The 21,457-nt window shown below is 43.7% G+C and overlaps 1 protein-coding gene and 1 non-coding gene across 3 annotated transcripts in view; both read left to right on the top strand.

The window, feature by feature from the left end:
• Positions 1 to 1,306: 1,306 nt before the first annotated feature.
• Positions 1,307 to 1,379, top strand: TRNAK-CUU (transfer RNA lysine (anticodon CUU)). Its single transcript has one exon. It is a non-coding gene; the product is annotated as a tRNA-Lys (tRNA).
• Positions 1,380 to 3,937: 2,558 nt separating this feature from the next.
• Positions 3,938 to 21,457, top strand: part of VGLL4 (vestigial like family member 4) — a 164,006-nt gene continuing 146,486 nt past the window's right edge. The window contains exons 1-2 of one of the 2 annotated variants that reach the window (XM_049642751.1): positions 3,938 to 4,102; positions 19,276 to 19,352. In XM_049642751.1, the coding sequence (XP_049498708.1) occupies positions 19,289 to 19,352 (64 nt within the window). In that variant the 5' untranslated portion in view covers positions 3,938 to 4,102; positions 19,276 to 19,288. Of the gene's footprint in view, positions 4,103 to 5,072; positions 5,152 to 19,275; positions 19,353 to 21,457 lie in introns of those variants that run through there. The other variant, XM_049642750.1, reaches the window with a different exon arrangement.

Genomic DNA, 21,457 nt, shown 5'->3' with positions numbered 1-21,457 from the left:
CACCTAGAGAACACACACCTTCTGAACAAGAACGCAGGTCTTCTGTTTCCTCGGTGCTCTTCGTGGAACAATTTGGACCGAAGAGAAGAAAAGGACAGGAGAAATTCATGTGAGCACATTATAAGCAATGGGCCATGGGGTAGTAAAAGACATTCTTCCTCATTAGGTTAATGCATCGAGAAGAATGAGTCTATCTGCGCTATGAGCATTTCAGATTAGCAGCCATTGCTGTTTCCCCAATTCCCCCTTGGAAGTATGACATGGGAGGACAAATTGGAAAATAAATTACTTATTGGTAATTTGGTGTGAAAAAACCCCATGTTTTTATAATACTGAGTAACTGGAGAGCCTTCACAAGTCATAAGGAACACATGGAAAACAAAGACCTTATTCTCATTTAAATGAACTCCTGAGGGTCTTTCAAAGTTGCATTGGTAAGAGACTTGGTGCTGCCCCCCCCCCTCCACCTGCTAGCAGCTCTGTTATATACCCTGTAGTTCCCACTCTCCCTGCCCTATCCTTTCTCCTGCTGGACCATGCCTGACTTCACGGACTTTCATGGACCCTCATGGACAACGCACTTCAACATAGATTAGATTGATGCCATTTTTTTTTAAGTTTATTTATTTATTTATTTATTTAGAGAGAGAGAGAGAGAGAGCAGGGTAGAGGCAGAGAGAGACGAAAAGAGAGATCCCAAGCAGGCTCTGCACTGTCAGCACAGAGCTGGATGGGGGGCTCAAACTCATGAACTGCAAGATCAAGCTGAAACCAAGAGTTGGACACTTAACCAACTGAGCCACCCAGGCACCCCAGATTGATGCTGTTTCTATGGATTAGTAGAAAGAAGAATCAGATTGTCTCTGAACAATTTGAACTCTGAAGATACAAAGGGATTCCACTACCAGGGAAGCAAAAGCCAAAAGGACCTATACGGAGTCGAAGTGATAAGGAAGTTCCTTGGTGGAGGGGTGAGAAGGAATTAAACACAGGAGGCAGCACAGAGAAACAGAGGAAGACTGACCAATGACACTGTGGCCTGTTGAAGAAGCAGGATAATGGTCCATAGAGGTTCTTCTGGTTCTTGGCACTTTCTTTTCCTTTTAATTCTTTACTGTTTTAATATAATAATTTTAAACACATACAAGAGTAGACAGAACAGTATAACAACACTCTCCCCTGTACCCATCACTTGGCTCCAACCAAGATCAACTCAGGGCCGATCTTGTTTCTCCTCAATCTCCACTCACCCACACCCTTGATTATTTTCATTCTCTTTTTCTAAAAAAATAAATTTCTAGGGGACACCTGGCTGGCTCAGTCGGTAGAGCATGAGACTCTTGATCTCGGGGTTGTGAGTTCAAGCCTCATGTTGGGCACAGAGCTTACTTAAAAAAATAGATTTCTGTAGTGTTTATAAAATCCTTGATTTGAAACACATTCTCATTTAGTGGTCAATGTACAACCTATCTTTGTTTTTCAGGTAGCAACTCAGCAATTTTTGTTTTGTTTTTGTTTTTAGAAATTTGCTCAATTTGTTTTTCCTATAGCTCCTTTTTTTTTTTTTATTATGGTAAAATACAGATAACAAATTTTACTATTTTAACCATTTTTAAATGTCCGGTGCAGTGGCATTCACATTGTTGTGCAATCATCATTTAAGTAGTTATTTTTCCTAGTGAACCTGTGTACCCACAGCCCAAAGGTAAGGAACCTGACAATAACCTCCATTTAGGCAATGGTTCGCTCCCACCCCTACCATCCAGTCTCTTCCCTAGGTAATTACCATTCTGAATCCTTGGATCATCATCCTCTTACTTCCTTTGTATTAGTTTTATCGCAGGTGTATATATTCCTACAATTATTTTCCATTTTATTTATAACATTACAAATAGGATATTATGCTGCGTACGATCTTTTGGAACTTACTTTTTTTCACATAATATTGTCCAGATTTATCCCTATTGTTACAGGTCGGTGAAAGTCATTTGTTTAGGGTGTTAATATCCCATTATGTGAATATTCTATGTACCTGACATGTCCCAGGTCCAGTCCACCTATATCTTGATGGCACACCCCCTTTTTCTTAGGATATTGAGTGTGTCCTTCTTCTGTACAACTAAAACAGCCAGACTAAAACAACCATGCTTAGATGTTGCCAGAGGAAGTCACACTAATGCTGATGTAAGGGAAGCAGTGAGATTAATTCGTGGAAAGGTCGAAGACTGGTCACATCCATGAGAAAAGGCCCTCTGTCCCCATGATTTATCTGCAGAGTAAGGTTTGCTCTGAGCAGTGATGGAAATTAAAGAGGCAGCTTTAGGACCTCCACACTGACCCCAAATGGAAATCATTTAGCAGCATACAAATGGCAGGATTGTCATAAAAATCAAATGAGATAATGATATGTGGGAACACTTTGTTAACCCCACAGCCATTTTATAAATGTGCAGTTGCATTATTATTGCTATCATCATTCATTTGCATTCATTCTCTGGGCAAATCATTTTTCTATCCCTGGATGTGAAGGTGGGTGTCTGTTTATAGGGTGCCACAGCAGGACTGGATTTAAGGTAGGAAGAGAGAAGGAGGGAGATGTGAATATTCATCAAATATTTGGCCTAGTCCTTGGTCCCTAGTCCTTGGATGTCCAAGGTAAGCATTATTATCTCTGTTTTACAGATGAGAAAATTGCACTTGATCACATGCCCAAAGTCCTGCAACTAACAGAGGTACAGTTTGGATTCAAATCCAGGTCTTTCCAAATCCAAAGCCCTCTTTCTGTCTTGCCACGCTTCCTGAAATCTGCCCAAGGAGCCCTCACTCTTCTCATGCCCTGCCCTAACTTGGCAGGGTGAAAACCTCCTCTTTATGATCTTTTCAGGTTTTTTCCCCCCTACTCTGAGACTACTGATGTACTAACACGGAGTCGAAGTAAAAGTATCCTTGGGAAGACTGGGAGCCTTCCCAGCTTAAATCTGTGAATTTTAATCTGGGAACTGGGAAACCTGGGGCAGCCATGCTTCTGAGACTGCCTTGTCACTTGGGCTGTCCATTTGCAGTGGTCCTGTGTGGCCTGGAGGAGAGTGTATTTCACAAGGGGCCATAAGCCCCAGGCTCTGGTACACCTCTATCTGCTTCAGGTAAAACATTTAATCTGGCAGTAGCAGAACCGTTAATACCTGTCCTGCTTTCCAACAGGGGCTCAGATCAAATGAGGAAATATGCTGTGAGGTAATAGATGGGAAAACAGTGTGAAAACTGCAGAGCAGCCCGTCTCCCCCATCATTAATGTCAGCTGGTATTTGTTTTTACTGTTATCTTTGCCTCTCAGCGGAGCCTTCTCCCAGAGAAAGCCCTATAGTAGGAGCTCCAAATAACGACTAAGGTTTGAAAACAGCCAGGAGGCGAGCAACATGAAGCCATTTAAAGCAAACCAGAGGAAGTCCAGTCTCTGGCTATTTATTTTATGAAGTTAGCGGCTGGATATGTTAAGCAAATGTTTTCTTAATTGTGGCAGTATGAGAAAACAATGGGGCAAGGGCTGCCGGGGACCGGAGTATTAGGCCTCCACCCCTCCTACCCCCCACCACCAAATCTCTAGAGAATGACAGGAAAAAATTAAAGACAGGGCTTTTCTTTTCGTGGTCACATGTCTACGCTGCTGCTGTAATAAGAACCTGCACCAATTAGAAATGTTTCACCTCCTCCCCTCTGCCCCTCCCCGGGCGCATTTCAGAACAGCCTGAGTTGTGGACTCCAGGAGTTTGCCAAACACAGCAAACACTGCTGTGTGAGCGGCTGGAGGGGGCTCTTTCCACCCCGACCTCCCTCCCTTCCTCCTCTGCTCCCTCCCTTCCACACTGTTTTCATTTACTAGGACTTCCTCCTCCGGGCGAGGGAGGGGGAGGAAAGACGCTGCCGAGCGCCTGGGGCGTGAGTGTGTGTGTGTGTGTGAAGTGGAGAGTGAGTGGAGGAGTGTAAAATGCTGTAATGGGAGGAAACCGAGCCGCGTCAGAGTGCCCCGGACTGCAGCGGCCGTTCTGATCGCAGTGGCACCTGAGTATACACTTCCCCAAGCAAGTGCGACCTGTACCTGCAGGTACGTGTGGCCGCCGGCCTGTCTGGGCAGTGTGGCTGGGGTGTGTGGGTAACGAGAAAGTGAGGCAGCGGTCCAGGTCCGCGTCCCGGGGACGGGAGTCCCCCGCGTGCGCTGAGGTCTCGCGGGCGAGCCGGGTGTGAGCGCCGACCTCCGGGCGCTGGAGAAGTCGTACACCCTTCCAAAGGCTGCCGCTGGAGGAAGGGGAAGCGTGAGGGTCTGAAGCCGAGCACCGCGTAGGTGCTGCGGGTCTGGCTCAAATACTCTGGCACTTGCTGGCTGTGCGTGACGGGGAAGAGGCAGCAGACCCAGTGGGTGTGGAGTAAGGCTAGACCGTGGATGTCGGTGTCACGTGTACTGTGTGCGTGTGGGGAACGTGCCTGGCCCAGAGCAGCAGGCACCTGGGCGCCACGGAAGGTTCGTTGGTGCGTGTACACCGAAGGTGAGTTCCCACTGGCTGGGCCTTTCGGGGGTAGAGATATGCGTGAGATGCCGGGTCCTCGCGCCCTCGGGAACTGGCGCCTCCTCCGGGGGCCCAGCGCCGCTCCAGGCCTGCAGCAGGCGTCCCCCGCCCGAGCGCGTCGGCGCCCGCAGGGTAGGTGCGAGCGGCCGCGGGGCGTGCGGCGGGAGGGGGGAGGGGAAACAAGCCTCTCCCTGGCGCGCGGGGCCCCGCCCCCGCTTCCCAGCCGGCTCACCTGGGCTCGGCCGCCCACCTGCTCGGTAGGAGGGGCGTGTCCGGGGGGCGTGTTCTGGCGGGCCAGGCGGAGCCCGGCGGAGCGGGCCTGAGGGCGGGCGGGCGGCGCCTCATTCCAGGGATTCCTCGCGCTTCCGCGCTCGCGTCCGCCGCGGAGTCGGCCTGGCGCGCGCCGCCCGCGTGTGCGTGTGGGCGTGCAGCGGGGGAGTCGGTGCGGGAGCGCGGGCGCGAGCGCGCCTGTGCGTCGGCGCGCCCCCGGAGTGCGCCCCGCGCGCTCGGCAGTCCCGCCTCCACGCCCGCCCCCGCCCCCCACGGGGCCCGGCCGGCCCGAGGCGGGCGAGCCCAGAGCCGCCCGGCGGTGAGTGCGGGAGAACCGGGCCCGCGAGGGGCCGGCCTGCGGGGGGACTCCCGGGTGGGCTGACTTGGAGCTGCCCTGAGGGGGTCCTCCGGGAGGGAGGAGGCGGCTGGTTCTCGCGGGGCAACTTGAGGCTCCCGGTGGGGAGCCGAAGCTCCAGGGCTCTCAAAGGGAGGTCCGGCTCCTGGAGGGGTCCCGAGAGGAAGGCGTCCTGGGAATGCGAGGCACGGGGCCGGGAAGGGGGCCCGGAGCCCTGTAGACCCTTGGTCCTGGCCAGCGGCACCGGAGGGCTGGGTGTACGACTGCGGGAAGGGGCTGAGGATGGGCCGCTGGGATGGGTCTCGCTTTTCTCTTCCTATATTCCCTGCCCCTCCTCAAAACAAAACGGCACACTCTTTCAGCACCGAATGCAGGCCTCGCCGAAAAGCAAAGGTCTTTCCTTTTTTTTTTTTTTTTTCTTAAAGTCTTCTTTGATTCCTGACACTGAGACATTGAAATGTCTTAGGTTAGGATGACAGTGCTTGTTGGCGCTACTTAGTCTATGCGTTTTATTGACATATATTCGTCTATTTAAGCTAGATAATTAAAAAAAAATCGGTTTCACTTTGATCATTGGTGCTGTATGTTTTTGCTGGTTGTATTTCCTTCTCGGTGGTTAATAAGAACCAGCAGCCCGGGGGCGGGGAGTGGAGGCTGCTCTTCTAGTTTTTATCAGCAGCTGGTTGCTCTCTCTGAAAGGTGCTGTCTCTCAGTTTGCAGATTTTACAAATCTGTTTCTAAACCCCAGCCTACCTTGACTATTTGTTTCCTCTGAACGTTCAAAGACAAAACTAAAATGATAGTTTTCCTATTAGTATTCAAAGGTTAGTTTTGCATGCCATTTTAACATACCACACTTTAACTCTTTGCTCTACCCCACCACCTTGAGATGTTCATTGTTTTTCCTCCTTGCTGCGCAGCACTGTGAAGGGTAGCGTGTGTAGTTGAAAGAGCTTTAGGGTCAGTGCCTTAAGGCTGTACTGATGACGCGATCTTGGAACAAGTTTATTATCGTCTCTAAATCTTAATGCCTGAACTTTAATGGGTTTAGAGATACTTTAGAAGTTTGTTGTATACTCAAGACACGATTTTGTGTTTGTTTTCTTCTGTGTGTTTCCTCTTACATCTGGCTGAAAATCATCTCCCCCATGGTTGAAATGATGTAAACCTCTCAAATTGTTATTTAATTTTGGCAGAATATTAATCCCAGGCTGATTTCCCCTGCCACTGGTTTTGTCACATTCTGGGCAGCTTGCTTTTTGCTTTCCATTTGGAAGGGGAATGCAAACTAATTTTTATGTTGACCAAAACACAATACAATTAAGATAATTCTGTTATAAATAACCATGGACTACATTCCCAAACTGTGAATGTTGTAGTGAAAACAGCTCTTGCTTGTTTCTGGAGACATGACTTTAAGTCCAGTCTGTGTCACCTACGTCACCTAAGTTTGTGACCAGAAAAAGTTACCTCTACTTAACCTTTGTATTTGATTCTCCTCTGTAAGAGGGTAATAGTATCTGATCCAATACATCACAGAGGTTCAGGAATTACAGGAAATAATATGCCTTGAAAAGTAGTTGGTATTATGTTATTTACAAAAGTCTTTGAGGATTTCAGAGAGCTTCTTAACCACAGTGGTTGCCACTTCCCCCAGCTGATTTAGAACTGTGAGTTTACCTGACTAGTTCACTTACAGACTTGATCATTGTGAAACCAAAACTTTTACTTTCAGATGTTCTGTTTTATGAGTTCTGTAATGGGAAATTCCTTTTAACTGCTTATGGAGTCAGCCTTGTTGCCAGCCTCTGATGGTTGCCAGAACAAATCCAGAGGAAGATTTTACTTTGTGTCTTTTCTAGGTTCCTTCCTGGATAGTTTTGCTGTGCCGCTTCTAGTTTGCCTTATTAAAATGATAAGTAAAAGGGACACCAGGGTGGCTCAGTCGGTTAAGCATCCAACTTCGGCTCAGGTCATGATCTCACAGTTCGGGAGCTCGGCCTGTGTCAGGCTCTGTGCTGACAGCTCAGAGCCTGGAGCCTGCTTTAGGGTTCTGTGTTTCCCTCTTTCTCTGCCCCTCCCCCACTCATGCTCTCTTTCTCTTGAAAATAAACGTGGAAAAAAATTAATAAAATGATTTTGACTCACACATCTTACATTAAGAAATACAAATAACATTAAAAAATTATTCTTAATGTTTATTTTTTGAGAGAGAGAGAGTGCGTGTGCACAAGCGGGAGAGGGACAGAGAGGGAGACACCGAATCTGAAGCAGGCTCCAGGCTCTGAGGTGTCAGCACAGAGTCATATGTGGGACTGGAACCCACAAACCACAAGATCATGACCTGAGCGGAAGTCGAAAGCTTAACCCACTGAGCCACCCAGGCACCCCACAAATAACATTTTTAATGAATGGAAATGTACACCTTAATTAACTGCTCTTTGAGAGCAGGGACAGCCATGTGGGGACAAGCACTGCACCAGATCTGGGTTCTGCAGTTGGTTCTTTTGTGTGATTCCGAGCTAAGCCACTTAGCCTCTCCATGTCTCTTTTTGCTCTTCTGCAAAAGGCCAGAATCACACCTGCATTCCTGCCTCATAATGACCTCAGATGTTCATTTATGACAGCTCACATAAGACAGTGGCTGCAAAAGCACGTGGAAGAAAGCCTCTGAGTAAGACTGGTGATGAAAACAGCCAGATACACAAGCAGCTGACTTCAGCTCAGGTCATGATCTCACAGCTTGTGTGCTAACAGCTCAGAGCCTGCTTGTGATTCTGTGTCTCCCTCTTTCTCTGCCTCTCCTCCCCACCCCCCCTTCAAAAATACATAAACATTAAAACAAATAAGTAAAATAGCCATCTTAAAAGTTGTTTTGCACCTTTGAGTATGACTTAATAAAACAATAAGAGTTGTAAATTCAGGAGGTAAAAGTCACATACATTGGGAAATAGTTAATGTGACTAAAATTATGACAGTGTGGCAATCTTAACATGTCAAGTCTGGATTTTGGCGTATGTTAGATAAGCTGTTGCAGAACCTGGTGAAAGGAAGTTTTTTTTTGTGTGTGTTAAGTTTGTGCAAGTTGTGTTAACTGAAGCTCATTTGTGATTGTTTTAGGGATCCCATCTAAAGGTAATGACGTTGATATGTGAGATCCTAATAGACAAGAAAAGGAAATGAATGCTGCCAACAGTCACAGCCATTTAGAATATGTCCATGTTAAAATGACGATAGCAACAACAACTGCTTAGCAGTTGGGATTGCCAGGGTGCCTCAGTTGGTTGAGCTGGTTGAGTATCTGGACTCTAGGTTTCAGCTCAGGTCATGAGCCTTGTGTTGGGCTCAGCACTGTCAGTGAGGAGCCTGCTTGGGATTCTCTCTCTTTTCCTCTTTGTCTGCCCCTGCGCACTCTTTCACTCTCTCTCAAAGTAAATAAATAAACTTTGAAAGAAAGAAAGAAATTGGACCGCCAAATTTTGATAGTATAAATTGCCAAGGTAGGAAAGGCGGAGTGTAAGTAGGAGGTGCTGAAACCAGAAAAATTCTTGCTACCTGGGATGCAGTATGACAGTTCCTTTGCAAAGGAGGAGAATCTTAAGGAATATACTCTGTCTCATACCTCAGGTCCAATAACCAGATACAGCCCATCCTCGAATTTGCGAGTTTATCTACTCAGTAAAAGTTATTTGTAACCTCAAATTCGAACTTGCAGCACTGTCTCTGTCATCCATGCACATGCACAGAGTGGTGAAAAATTTGAGTCTCCCCAAGTGTGCATCCTCAGGTGAGGTCAAACAAGGCAAGACTCTGACTTGTTTCAGCTCTCATACTGTACTCTTACTTGTGGTCTCTTTTGTGCCCCATGTTTCTCATTTGGAGGCTTTCTGTTGGTGTTTTTGCTGCTTCTAATGGCCCCCAGGCATAGTGCTGAAGTGCTGTCCAGGGTTCCCAAGAGCCAGAAGGCTGTGATGTGCCTTCAGGAAAAATGTGTGGAAAATGTGTGCATTAGATAAGCTTCCTTCAGGCATGAATTGTAGTGCTGTTGGCCATGAACTCAATGTTTATGAATCGATAATAGATCTCAAATAAGATGTCTTTAAACAGAAACACTCATGAAACAAGATGATGTATTGATCAATTGACAGAAATGTAACCAGCGGCTTGAAGGAACCTAACTGTGTACTTCCCCTAGGAGCAGTGGTTCATATTCACGAGTTCAGTGTTACTGGACACCTTAGCGAGTGTGACTACTGTGAATAATGAGAAAGCATGTTTACTGATGCTGGTAACTAGAGTGCTTCCTAACGACAGAATGTGTCATGGGTTAGAAGGCTCTATCTAGGCTTTAATAGGCTGAGTTGAGATTTTGGACCAGTGTATATAGTTAGACCTGGGTGTTATGGAAAATTTGCCATTTTGGACTTTGATGCAAATTCACGTTTCTCATTCTTGGGTGTCCTCTCGTTCTGAGAGGACAGGCACCTGAGGGCTTGTGAATAGGAAATTCTAAGTATCCAAATAAGAGAAACGGCAAGAACAAGCATATCCAGAGTAAACTAAAAATGATGACGCGTTTCCCTTATTTCATATGCAGTGCTATAGAAGGCTGAGGACTTGGGAATGAAGAGACAGATTCACAAGAGCCTAAACATGAGAAAGAAAAGGATAGTTCTGTTTTATTTGACAGCAGTGTCGAAAAATGGTGGGAATTGGTCATCTAAACGAAATGTCCACACTTGAATTTTCTTATCTTTTCCTTAGACAACAGTGGTGTTAATATGGGCCCACCATACAGTTTCTAGGGGACCCTTGAGAGAGATACGTGAACTTCAGCCAGCAGTGAGAATTTTACCCCAGCATCAGGCAGCCTCGCATAAAAGGAAATATGCTGTAACCTAAGTTTAGTTTTGCAGCATCAGGCTTACGTAGCTGGCCCTCAGCGGGCACATGGTCAGCTTTCATACTGCCTGTGCATGGCTGACATTGATACCAAACTGTAGAACAGGAACTGAGGATCTAGTTACTGCACAGTAGCAGTGTTTGTTAGCTTGTGTTGCTGGGTCATCAGGATGACTGAATAGCACATCCCTAACACACCACACCCCTGGGGGAGGGCTAGATAAGGAGGTCCATAGAGTCAAGACTTGGGTCATTTTAGTATCGGAAGACCAGAGGTGGTTGAGTCGAGCGTTCATTTGGGAGTTTCCCTCCAGAGTGGTACCTTTTATTCCACCTAAGCTGGCTGGGATTTTGTTCCCCTGGGAAACGATCAGAGGTGGTGATGAGCAGTAGGCAGGGCCGAATTGATGGCGCGCACCTGGGATTACTTAATTCCAACATCTCACAAATCCTACTTTGGAGGATGAGAGATGGACGGCTGCCCAACCTACAGACTGTCTCCTTTCACAGGAGGGGCATGATGTCATTCATTATGGGAAGGGTACAGAACTGTCCCAACTTAGCAAGTTTTATAGCTTTCTAGGACACTGGAAGGACTGCCACCAGCTGACTCTTATTCTGGGGGTTATGCTTGAGGTCGGCAAGCACCTGAAAGCAGCCTAACTAGGGATTTTATGCACATATATTTTCAATTCTTTGGAAGTGGGCATAGAGCATGTAAGTATATTCAGATTTAATACATTTGGCCTTCAGATACATTTTCAGGAGAGGGTATGTGTAGAAGTGAGTTGTATGTAAGCAGAGGGCGGCCACGTCCTGACATTGTACTTGGTATGGAGTATGGATCGAGTATTCATGCCAGGGATATGCCTCGGTAAGGAACGCTGACCTAGCACAGGATCCATCTGTTTATGCTCTTTAAGTAGTATGACTTTTGAAAGAGTATTTTGAATAAGGGCTGGCCTCTATTTAGTAATGTGGTGTACCATTTAAAGTGGTGAGAAACACAAACAATTAGGTGAACATTTGAAAATACCATTCACTGATCCCTAACCGTTATCCATCGTAACTCAGACAACAGGTTTTCTTGAACGTGACTGAGTAGAAGCCATCCTTCCTAATACTGAGCCTGTTCTTGGAGCCTGAAGGTTTGAGGGCCTATGTTTACAGGCCGTGTTGCATTGGCCCCAGGAACCTACGGCTGCAGCTATTGACAGTGTTGCTTTGTTCTACTTTCAGAACATCTTCTGCGAGCATTTTCTCACCTGGCTTGGTTACTATTCGCGTGACTCCGTGCTCAGCTCTGTTCAAAGAAAGTATAATATGGCAGCGTTTTTGTGTTTGCAAGAGGGGAGGATTTGTTTCCCTTTGCTTACTTGAGAAACTGTCAGGTTGTTGCCTGATGTATCTCAAGGTGTAGGGAAAGAACATAGACTACAAGTCTTGCCTTGGTTGATGATGGAAGGTTTTTTGGGCGGGGGTGGGGGGAAGGGATGTAACTTAAACTAAAAATAAGTAACTGCTTTTCTTCAAAAGTCTTTATGAAAATCAGCTTAAGTGGAGTAAAAATAGCATTGGATGGTGAGTCAGGGGACTTGGATTCTAGTCTTAGCTTCTTCTGGAAGTCACTTAGATTCTTGGCACTTTGGGTTTTCATCTGTAGGAGAATATGAATAATCTTGTTTGGCCAAGTTGCAGTGAGAATCCAATGAAGTAATTTACATGAGTGTGCTTTGGAAAAGTGTGTGCCCTACAACCTTAAGATGGTGGTGGCTGTTTGAGGCTGACATATATTTCTCAATTGAATTTACAGGGCATTTTCAGTAACATTGTATCCTTGAATCCACACGCCAAGTTTGTGACCATATGCAGGAGGCAACATTACTGCTTTTCTAAGTGAGGAAACTTGAGCCTGGAGAGGTGAAATGGCCCACACAATTAGTGTTAGCTCTGTAGAGCAGAGCCTAGAAGGAAACTGACTGAGTGAAAGTGTTAAAGTAGGGCTTGAACTTAGGTTTTGTGCCACTAAAGTTCTGGCTGTATTGATGTAACAGATGGCAAAGTGTTGAGAAGAAAAAAAAAGGATTACACAAATGAGAGATATTTTCAGCAAGAACATAGAGGAATGGTCTGAGAATTGGATGTTAACAAGAAGATTATGTGTTGCAAGAAGCTGGGGCAGGGGGCATCAATTGGACACACTGTGGAGAAGAATCAGAAGGGGAATGCTCACCTTCTTGATGCACCCAAAGCCATGCCTGCCCGTGGCTGTCTGGATCTGGTGATAATTTGGTCTGAAATTTCATTTCGGTTATCCTTCCTACTGGACAGACTGCTCATCAGATCGACCACAGTGTGATATTGCTTCAGGGCAGTGAGGTGCCTTTTCCTTTTCTGTAATGTCTGTATATAGTTCTAACGGAAATAGGAGAGACTCAAAGCCTCTAAATTCTTGATGGGCAAAAGGGTCACATACCTTGTGCTGTGGCGTGAGAGTTCATACTTGTAGGCTTGTGCTCCAGTTGTACTTTATTAGCCAAGGCTGGTTTAGATTATCCCAGGAAGTGGCTCTGATTGCAGGGGGTAGAGGGATGGAACAGGGCCAACAGGAATTAGAGATACTGAATAGTGTGCATCTGGAAACTGGAGATGCCATCAGTACCCAGGATAGTGCTGTCTTCCTGTTTCTGTTTTTTTTGGCAAGTGACAGTGTGGCAGGAACATCAGGAGGTTTGAATGTGCTTCTTCCCACCTCTACTGGCTTCCACCCCTAGCCAGGATGGTTGCTTCATGTTCTCATACTCTTTCCTCAATTATACTGTAGTTAGGCCACTGTTCTTGGAAGAACCATGGAGTGAGATAGTCCTGGTGCTGTAACTTTCACCTGGGAAATCTTAGAACATTCGCATAACATATCTTGAAATTCTGTTCTTTTGCCTGGAAAAAAAATTTGAATACATCTTGTAATTCTATTTCTTTAATTTTTTTTTAAAGTTTATGTATTTTGAGAGAGACAGCATGAATGGCGGAAGGGCAGAGAGAGAGGGAGACAGAGAATCCCAAGCAGGCTCTCTGCTATCAGCACAGAGCTGGATGTGGGGCTCGACCCCACGAAACTGTGAGATTGTGACCTGAGACGAAACCAAGAGTTGGACGCTTAACTGACTGAGCCACCCGTGTGCCCCATAATTCTGTTTCTGAGACAGGTGCTTTTGTCCTCTTGTTGATCAAAAAGGGACAGTTCTTTGTGGACTTCCAAAATAATGGCATTCAAATTTATAGCTGAGCTTGTCATTAGCACTGAATGTCCCTAAATTTTAGTAGCTTTAGAATTGATACCTCTTATTCTCTAATTCTGCACCTTAAGCTATTTGTAAGAGCGTTATTATTGGCGATAAGGGAGTCCAAAGAAAAGAATATGGGTCAGAAAATACTGACCGTTGCTTGTAAAACAAAACAAAATGTATGTTCTATTCATGATGACTTATGTTCATATTTGTCAAAAATCCCCAATGAAGGTGAATGGATAGACCAGAAGTGGATTGCAGTACAGTAGAATACCTTTACAGGTGCAGTTGAAGTCTTTTTTCAGAACCATCTTCTTCTCACCTTAATGGGGCTACATTTCAGGCCTGAGCATTTCAAGTGATTATATTTTTGCTTATCATGATTTTATAGTGTAAAAACTGTCACAGAAAGGAGGACCTGTTACTGAGATGTACTTAGCTTTATTTTCCAGATGCTGCATAATCTTTGGCAAAAGGGAGCAGATGATTTTTGGTTCATAAAGGATACAGAATAAACCAGGAATTTCTCTCCCCTGTTTCAAACCATTCAGACTATTCAAGGGCTTTGCACTGACAAAGAATAAAATCTCAGCTTTGTCACACCCTGCAGAGTATGCTTGATCTGCCCTTGCCCAATTCCCTGCCACAACCTCCTGTCCTCTCCCCCTTGTTTCCTGCCCTGAGGTCATTCCCTCCACATCTCCATGCCCAGCGTGGGTCTGTCTTGGGTATTTTGCAAATGCTCTTTGTCTCCTCCCTGCCGTGCTTCACAAGGCTAATTCCTCTCCTTCAGGTATCAGCTTTCATCCATCTTAGAGGCATCGCTATGTAAAGTTGTGGTCAGTACCCTTTTTTCAATACGTTTACCATCATTTGCAGTTTATTTAATATGTTTGCAAAAGTTTTGACAAATATTAATACATATAAAGGCCATCCATTTCTCATAACACCCTATGAGGGGAGTAATATTAATTCATATCCCCATTTTACAGATGAGGAAACAGACACACAGAGGTAAAGTCATTTTCCAGGGATACACAGATAGGAAGTGGCTGAGCCCAATTCAAACTCAGCCAGGTTGGTGTCCAAAGATCATCCTCTTAAATAACCAATCTGCTAATTTGCCTCTCAGTGTTGTGTGGCCCTCCATCAAATACTGTAATCATTGTTTCCCCCCAGCTCCCCTTACTTTTTACTAACATGTTTTATTGTTTTTTTTTTGGGGGGGGGGTTGTGGATATTGTACAAGGTGTAAAATTCAGAAGTTTTTTTTCCATAAGTTTTTTTTTTTTTTTTATTACTGTTATCTTCCACCTTTATTTGCTTAGGTTTTTTTTGTGGCTAGATAATGCCTAGTTGCTGGACCTCATCTCCCACCTTTATTGAACCAGCCCCTACTTCCCTTATCTCACACCTGGTTCCTGGAGGAGCCTCCTGACTGATCTGCTTCCAGTGACTTCTCACTTGACTTCATCAAGTCAGACCATCCTCCCCAGAACTGCTAAATGAAAATCTCATTAACATCAGATCACCAGCTCGCTCAGGGACTAATAGTTGCTGCCTGTTTCCTGCTGTGTTCAGTGTGAACCTGGTTGGCTAGCCTTCTGCTTTTTCCTCTGTCCACCCACATCGTGTTTACCCTGCTTAGATTCTACTGCTCCTTATCCAAGATTCTCCATTGTGAGAATGTCTCGGGTTTTCATTCCGCCTCTGTGCCTTTCCTGAGACTTTTGATCCAACATGACTGTAACATGTAAGGATAAGACAGAGTCCTTGCACTCAGGACATATTCCAATGGTGTGATCTGGTACATAAGAGAAGTCAGAGAGGAGCATGACAGCCTGAGGGAGAGAAACTAGGGAAGGGAATCTTTGAAGTTGCTTTTAGAGGCACACACATGTGCACACCAACCAAAGAATAGATGTTCGCAAGGTATACGCTTTGAGCTGATGCTCATCTCTGTTTTATCACACAGTACACATTTTGGTTTTAAATTATATATTGTCTTTTATTATGCTCTTTTAAATTTGTTTTTTATCCTAGTCCCTTAAAAGATTTGTCTGTTATCTTATTCCTTACAAGAACGTAACTCCTTGAAAGCAGAGATCTTATCTTCTGTTTCTCTTTTCTTTTGAGTACTTCCCTGAACTCAGAATAATTGTGTAATAAAAATTGATTGGTTTCATTAATAAGGTTGCAGCAGATGGCAGGTGCCTTGCAGGTGAACCTTAAACACCTAATCTCTTATCTGCCTACTTTGAATGTTAAGTCGCTTGGGGGTTTGGAATTCATAGTATCTGAATACATTTAAATATGTAATCTCCTAGATGCTAAGATTCTGCATCTACTTATTTGTGTTATTTGATGTTTTTATGCTTTGATATTTTGCTTCTATGCACAACACTTGTAATTTGCATAACTTAAGGCATGTGTTAATGGGTATCTGGGTTTAGAATTTTCACGTTGCTGGAGGAGAGTCAAGAGTGTGTGATCAGGAAGGCAAGGTCATTTAGAACTTCAATTTCATGGGGAAATTAAGGAATTTGAGTCTAAATTTTGTATTATGGAGTAGAATGCTTATCAGCATTTACTTAATCCAAATAAAAGACTTTAAGCCCAAATCTTGCCTGAATAGGAAACTGGCTTAGATAAAGACGTTAAGACGGAGTTCTTGGGAGTTCAGCAAACCTTTCTTCTTCTTTGAACAAGTTCAAAAATCCTTACTCTCAGGAGGTGATCTTTTCTATCTTACCAAGACGATTATGAATGTGAATGCCATTACATTTTCTTTTATTCTTCTGATTTTACTCCTCTTCCCTTGTCTCTGAAAAAGAAGAAATGAACTCTGGTTTATGACGTCACTGCTCTTGCAGTGACTGACAGCCCCCATTTCTGGTGTTGATGAGCAATTGATTTATTTTTGTCGACCACTTTCACCTATCCCCTCCTTACCCCACCCTGTAACCAGCAAACTGTTCTCTGTCTCGATTAATTTGTTTTTCTTCTAGATTTCACATATAAGAAACTAAACAGTATTTGTCTTTGTCTCCTCTCATATTTCGAGACCTTCCAAACCCTGTCAGTTTGTCTCTGCTTTTCTCCTGTCCCCACAGCTCCCTTAACAGTGCCCCTCATTACCTTCTGCGTAGCTCTTTCATATTGTTTACCCTGTCTTTAGCTTCCCATTCTGTAGAATGGGACTACATGGTCCTATCAGAATAATTTTCATTGAATATGTAGATGACCAAGTCCGTTCTCTGCTCAGAGGTTGCAGTGGATCCCTAACACGTACACAATCAAACCCAACTTTTGTCAGAGCCCTCAGTCCTTCCATAATGTGGCCCCGATCGAAACTCCCATCCCTGTCTCCTACTTCCTATTCCCGTTTTATTCTTGTCTTCTAGCTGATTGGGGCAACTTGTTCCTGAATAGATTCTCCTTTTGTTCTTCCTTTCTGGAAGAACTTTTCTATCCATTCTTCAGAGGTTCAGCTCATGGTTCTGTTTTCTCTACAGTCTTTCAGAATTCATCTGTATTTCTGTAGGATTTTGTTTATACCACTATTGTGGCACTTAGCACACTTTACCTTAAGACATTATTTCCCTAAGTGTTCCCTAAGAGATGTTTCAGGTTAAATGAATGGCCAGTGAAATTTGAGAGATTTCATCTATCCAGAGGTAAATACCCCCACTGCCTGAGCCTCTGCAGGAGGAATGCCTAGCAGTATATTCCAAGCACAGGAAGCTGCTTAGTTCAGTTTACTTCAGTGTTTCCTGAACTTATTTCTAGAAAAATTTTATCTTGTAAAATATGAACATATAGTACAAAACACTTTAGAAAACACTGCCTTAAACTACTTTCTTGTAGGCACGTCTACTGTACAGATTGAAAGCTCTTTGAAAACAACTACTGGCCTTTGATTTTTTTTTTTTTTCCTACCTTGGCAGCACCTAGTAGATAATTTTTTTTAATGTTTATTTATTTTTGAGAGAAAGCGAGAATGAGCAGGGGAGGGGCAGAGAGAGAGAGGGAGACGGGATCCGAAGTGGGCTCTGTGGGCAGAGAGCCCTACGTGGGGCTCAGGCTCAGAAGCCAACAGTGAGATCATGACCTGAGCTGCTGTTGGACCCTTAACTGACTGAGCCACCCAGGCGTCCCCATAGTTCACGTTTGTTGAATGAAATTACGTTGCCAGTCAAGACTTGATGTTTCTTTGGGGACCTGAAATACGAATATTATAAAGCAAGCTGATCCACCATGTCTTGTAACTGGCACATACCTAGTAGTTACTCAGTAAATGTTGAAGAAGTCTGATTAAATGCTGAGTGTCTTTTTTAATTAATTTATCTTTTTGAGAGAGTGTGGGCACGTGAGCGGGGTAGGAGCAGAGGGAGAGGGAGGGAGAGAATCCCAAGCAGGTGTTCCATTGCTGTCTTTAAAGGGTATAGTTAAGAAGGTATTTCTCTCAGTTGAACTAATAGAGTATGTCTGTTTTCCCAGTAATTGTGTATGTGTGCCTGTGTATGTGTGTGTGTGTGTGTGTGTGTGTGTAAGTAATCTGGAAAAGAAAAATTGGGCGAGGTGGCCTGATTTTCTAGGTTTTCCACCCACCATCTTTAAATGTTCTGCAGTCTTTGCTTTTATATGTATGCTGTAATTTAAGAAAACAATTAAAAATAAAACCCAGGCTTATTAGAAAACATGGCAGTAGATAAATTGGTGATGGGTGGTGGTGATAGTGGGTACTTACAAAACATATTTAAAATGTTTTTTTAATGTTTATTTATTTTTGAGAAAGAGAGAATGCGAGCAGGGGAGGGTTAGAGAGAGGGAGACACAGAATCTGAAGCAGACTCCGGGCTCCTAGCCATCAGCACAGAGCCCAATGTGGGGCTCGAACTCACGAACCGTGAGATCATGACCTGAGCTGAAGTCAGATGCTTAACCGACTGAGCCACCCAGGCTCCCCAAAACATATTTTAAAATAGAGATACACAGGGGCGCCTGGGTGGCTCAGTCTGTTTGCATCCGACTTCGGCTCAGGTCATGATCTGACGGTCCATGAGTTCGAGCCCCGCGTCGGGCTCTGTGCTGACGGCTCAGAGCCCGGAGCCTGCTTCAGATTCTGTGTTTCCCTCTCCCTCTCTCTCTCTCTGCCCCTCCCCCACTCATGCGCGTGCGCTCTGTCTCTGTCTCTCTGTCAAAAATAAACATAAAAAAATTTTAAAGAAAGATAAACATATTGGGCTTAGAATACTACTTAAGTTAAAATGCCATTTAACTCATTTTAAAATAAAGATTCTTATTGGACTTCAAATACTATTTAACTCACCCCTGGAATTCACAGACCTTTCACTAGTACATTGAGTATATTAAGTGACAAGGTCACAAAGAGTCTCTCAGCTAAGTAGGTGAATGAACAGAATGGTTCGAGCTTAGTCATTTTTGTTAAAACTAATAAACCAACAACCACCACCACCACAACAGAAATCTCAGACTGGTAGTACCACTACGTTCATAGAGTAGCCTTTGTTCCGAAGCTGTTTTTTACTTGGTATGTCTGAATGGGCATGTTTTTATGCATGCACATAAACATTTATAAGCACAAATAACATGGGCATGAATATTCACAATATCCATTCTTTTAGTTCTAACACTAGCTGTTTCCTGGAATCTGCAAGGTTTAGCTTAGTACACAGAATGGAATTTAACCCTTTCCTCTATTTGTGCCTGAACCAAATCCACTGCATTTCTTCACAGATTGGAAGATTTTCACCCTCAGGATTGTGATTTGCATTTCATGGGGGAATCATTCTAATTGTTAACTACCAGAATTCTTAAGGAGTCCTTTGAATTCTCTTTAAATTCTATTCTTTGTCTCTCTTTTTTTTCCGTCTAGGCTCCAACCAGGAATGGAGACGCCATTGGATGTTTTGTCAAGGGCAGCGTCTCTTGTGCATGCTGATGATGAAAAACGTAAGTCATGAACCTGTTTTAAAGCACTTTTACCCGTGTCCCCTTGTCTCCTGCATTATCATAGACTCACGTGTTTCTCCACACAGTTTGATGGTTATGTGCAGTTAACTTTGGTTGTTCTCAGAACAACTTAGTATTCTCCTTTTCATTTTCAAGTGCTAGAACATGTAAGTCTTGTAAATGTCATCTTTGGATACCACAGCTCCAAGGGTTAACTCGAGGAAGTCCTGTCCTTCCTGGCTTCCCAGCTCTTGAGTGAAGATAGTCCTTAAGAGACACTTAGGGACTCTGGAAGTTTACATAAATATGTGTTGCTTGACAGACAAATTGACCAGGAGAGAACTAGAGGTGGAAAAAATCATCCAAGAGCATTCCTGTCATAGGTAGCACGTATGTATGTGATGGAAAATAGTCTTGAAAATTCCATTTGCGTGAGTGAGAAACAGCAAATATTGGGGGGAAAATTCACTAATGTGGTGGGGGACAGGTGAAAGGAAAAAGAACATGACATTGTTCTCCATGAGGTTATTCCACAATGTGTTAAAGTGGGTTTCCTGCTCATCCTAGGGTTTTTAGTTAAGTTTTTATCTAAGTTTTTAAATAAGTTCTTTTTCAAAGTTAAAATTGCTTGTCGAACAGTATTTGCAAGGGTGACTGTTTTATGTGGGAACCAAGTTTTCTTTTTCTAAGCACTAAAATGCTAAAAACAAAAAAATTTCTAAGGTTGAGCTTTTATACACTATAAATTCTTTTTTTATTTAATTTCTATTTTTTTATTGAAATCCAAGTTAACATATAGTGTAATAATGGTTTCAGGAGTAGAATTTAGTGACTTGTCACTTATGTATGGTACCCATTGCTCATCCCAACAAGTGCCCTCCTTATTGCCCATCTCCCATTTAGTCCATCCCCCCACTAACATCACTCCAGCAGCCCTGTTTTCTGTATTTAAGATTCTCTTATGGTTTGCCTCCCTGTTTTTATCTTATTTTTCCTTCCTTTCTGTTTTGTTTCTTAAATTCCACGTATGAGTGAAATCATATGATATTTGTCTTTCTCTGATGGACTTATTTTGCTTAGCATACATTCTAGTTTCATCCATATTTTTGCAAATGGCAAAATTTCTTTCTTTTTGATTGTTGAGTAATATTCCATTATATACACATACATGCACACACACACACTGTATCTTCTTTATCCATTCATCAGTTGATGGACATTTGGGCTCTTTCCATACTTTGGTTATTATTGATAGGGCTGCTGTAAACATTGGGGTATAAGTGCCCCTTCAAATCAGCATTTTCGTATTTCTGTATCCTTTGGATAAAAACTAGTATTGCAGTTGCTGGGTCATAGGGTAGTTCTATTTTTAATTTTTTGAGGAACCTCCATACTGTTCTTCAGAGTGGCTGCACCAGTTTGCATTCCCACCAATAATGCAAAAGGGTTCCCCTTTCTCCGCATCCTCACCAACATCTGTTGTTTCCTGAGTTGATAATTTTAGCCATTCTGACCAATGTGAGGTGGTGTCTCACTGTGGTTTTGATTTGTATTTTCCTGATAATGAGTGATGTTGAGATCTTTTCATCTGTCTGTTAGTCATCTGGATGTCTTCTTTGGAAAAGTGTTCATGTCTTTTGCCAATTTCTTCACTGGATTATTTGCTTTTTGGGTATTGAGTTTGGTAAGTTCTTTATAGATTTTTTAAAAATATAATGTATTGTCAAGTTGGCTAGCATACAGTATACACTATAAATTCTTAAAGATGAACTACTTTCCAATTCAAGTCTTAATGAATAGGCAGACTGGAAAGTGCATATCCTTAAAATGTAAGCTCTGCCTTTTTACTGTCTAGGACTTTTATTTTTCTAAGCCTCAGTTTCCTCATTCCTAACATGAAATAACACTTACAAAGTATTTGTGAGGATTAAATGGGCTATTGTATAGATAGTGCCTATCTTAGCTCTTGGCTCCTGGTGGGGATTGCCATAATCTGTTCACTTTGGGCAGTTTTGTTGGCTTGTGGTCGGGCTTATTCTAGTCCTGTGTATTATCAGTGTGCCTGGGTCTTCCCACCCTCTCCTAACACCAACACTCACACAAGG

Source organism: Panthera uncia, chromosome A2 (genome assembly GCF_023721935.1).
Source record: "Panthera uncia isolate 11264 chromosome A2, Puncia_PCG_1.0, whole genome shotgun sequence".
NCBI lineage: Eukaryota > Metazoa > Chordata > Mammalia > Carnivora > Felidae > Panthera > Panthera uncia.
This window is presented reverse-complemented; position numbering and strand designations above follow the sequence as displayed.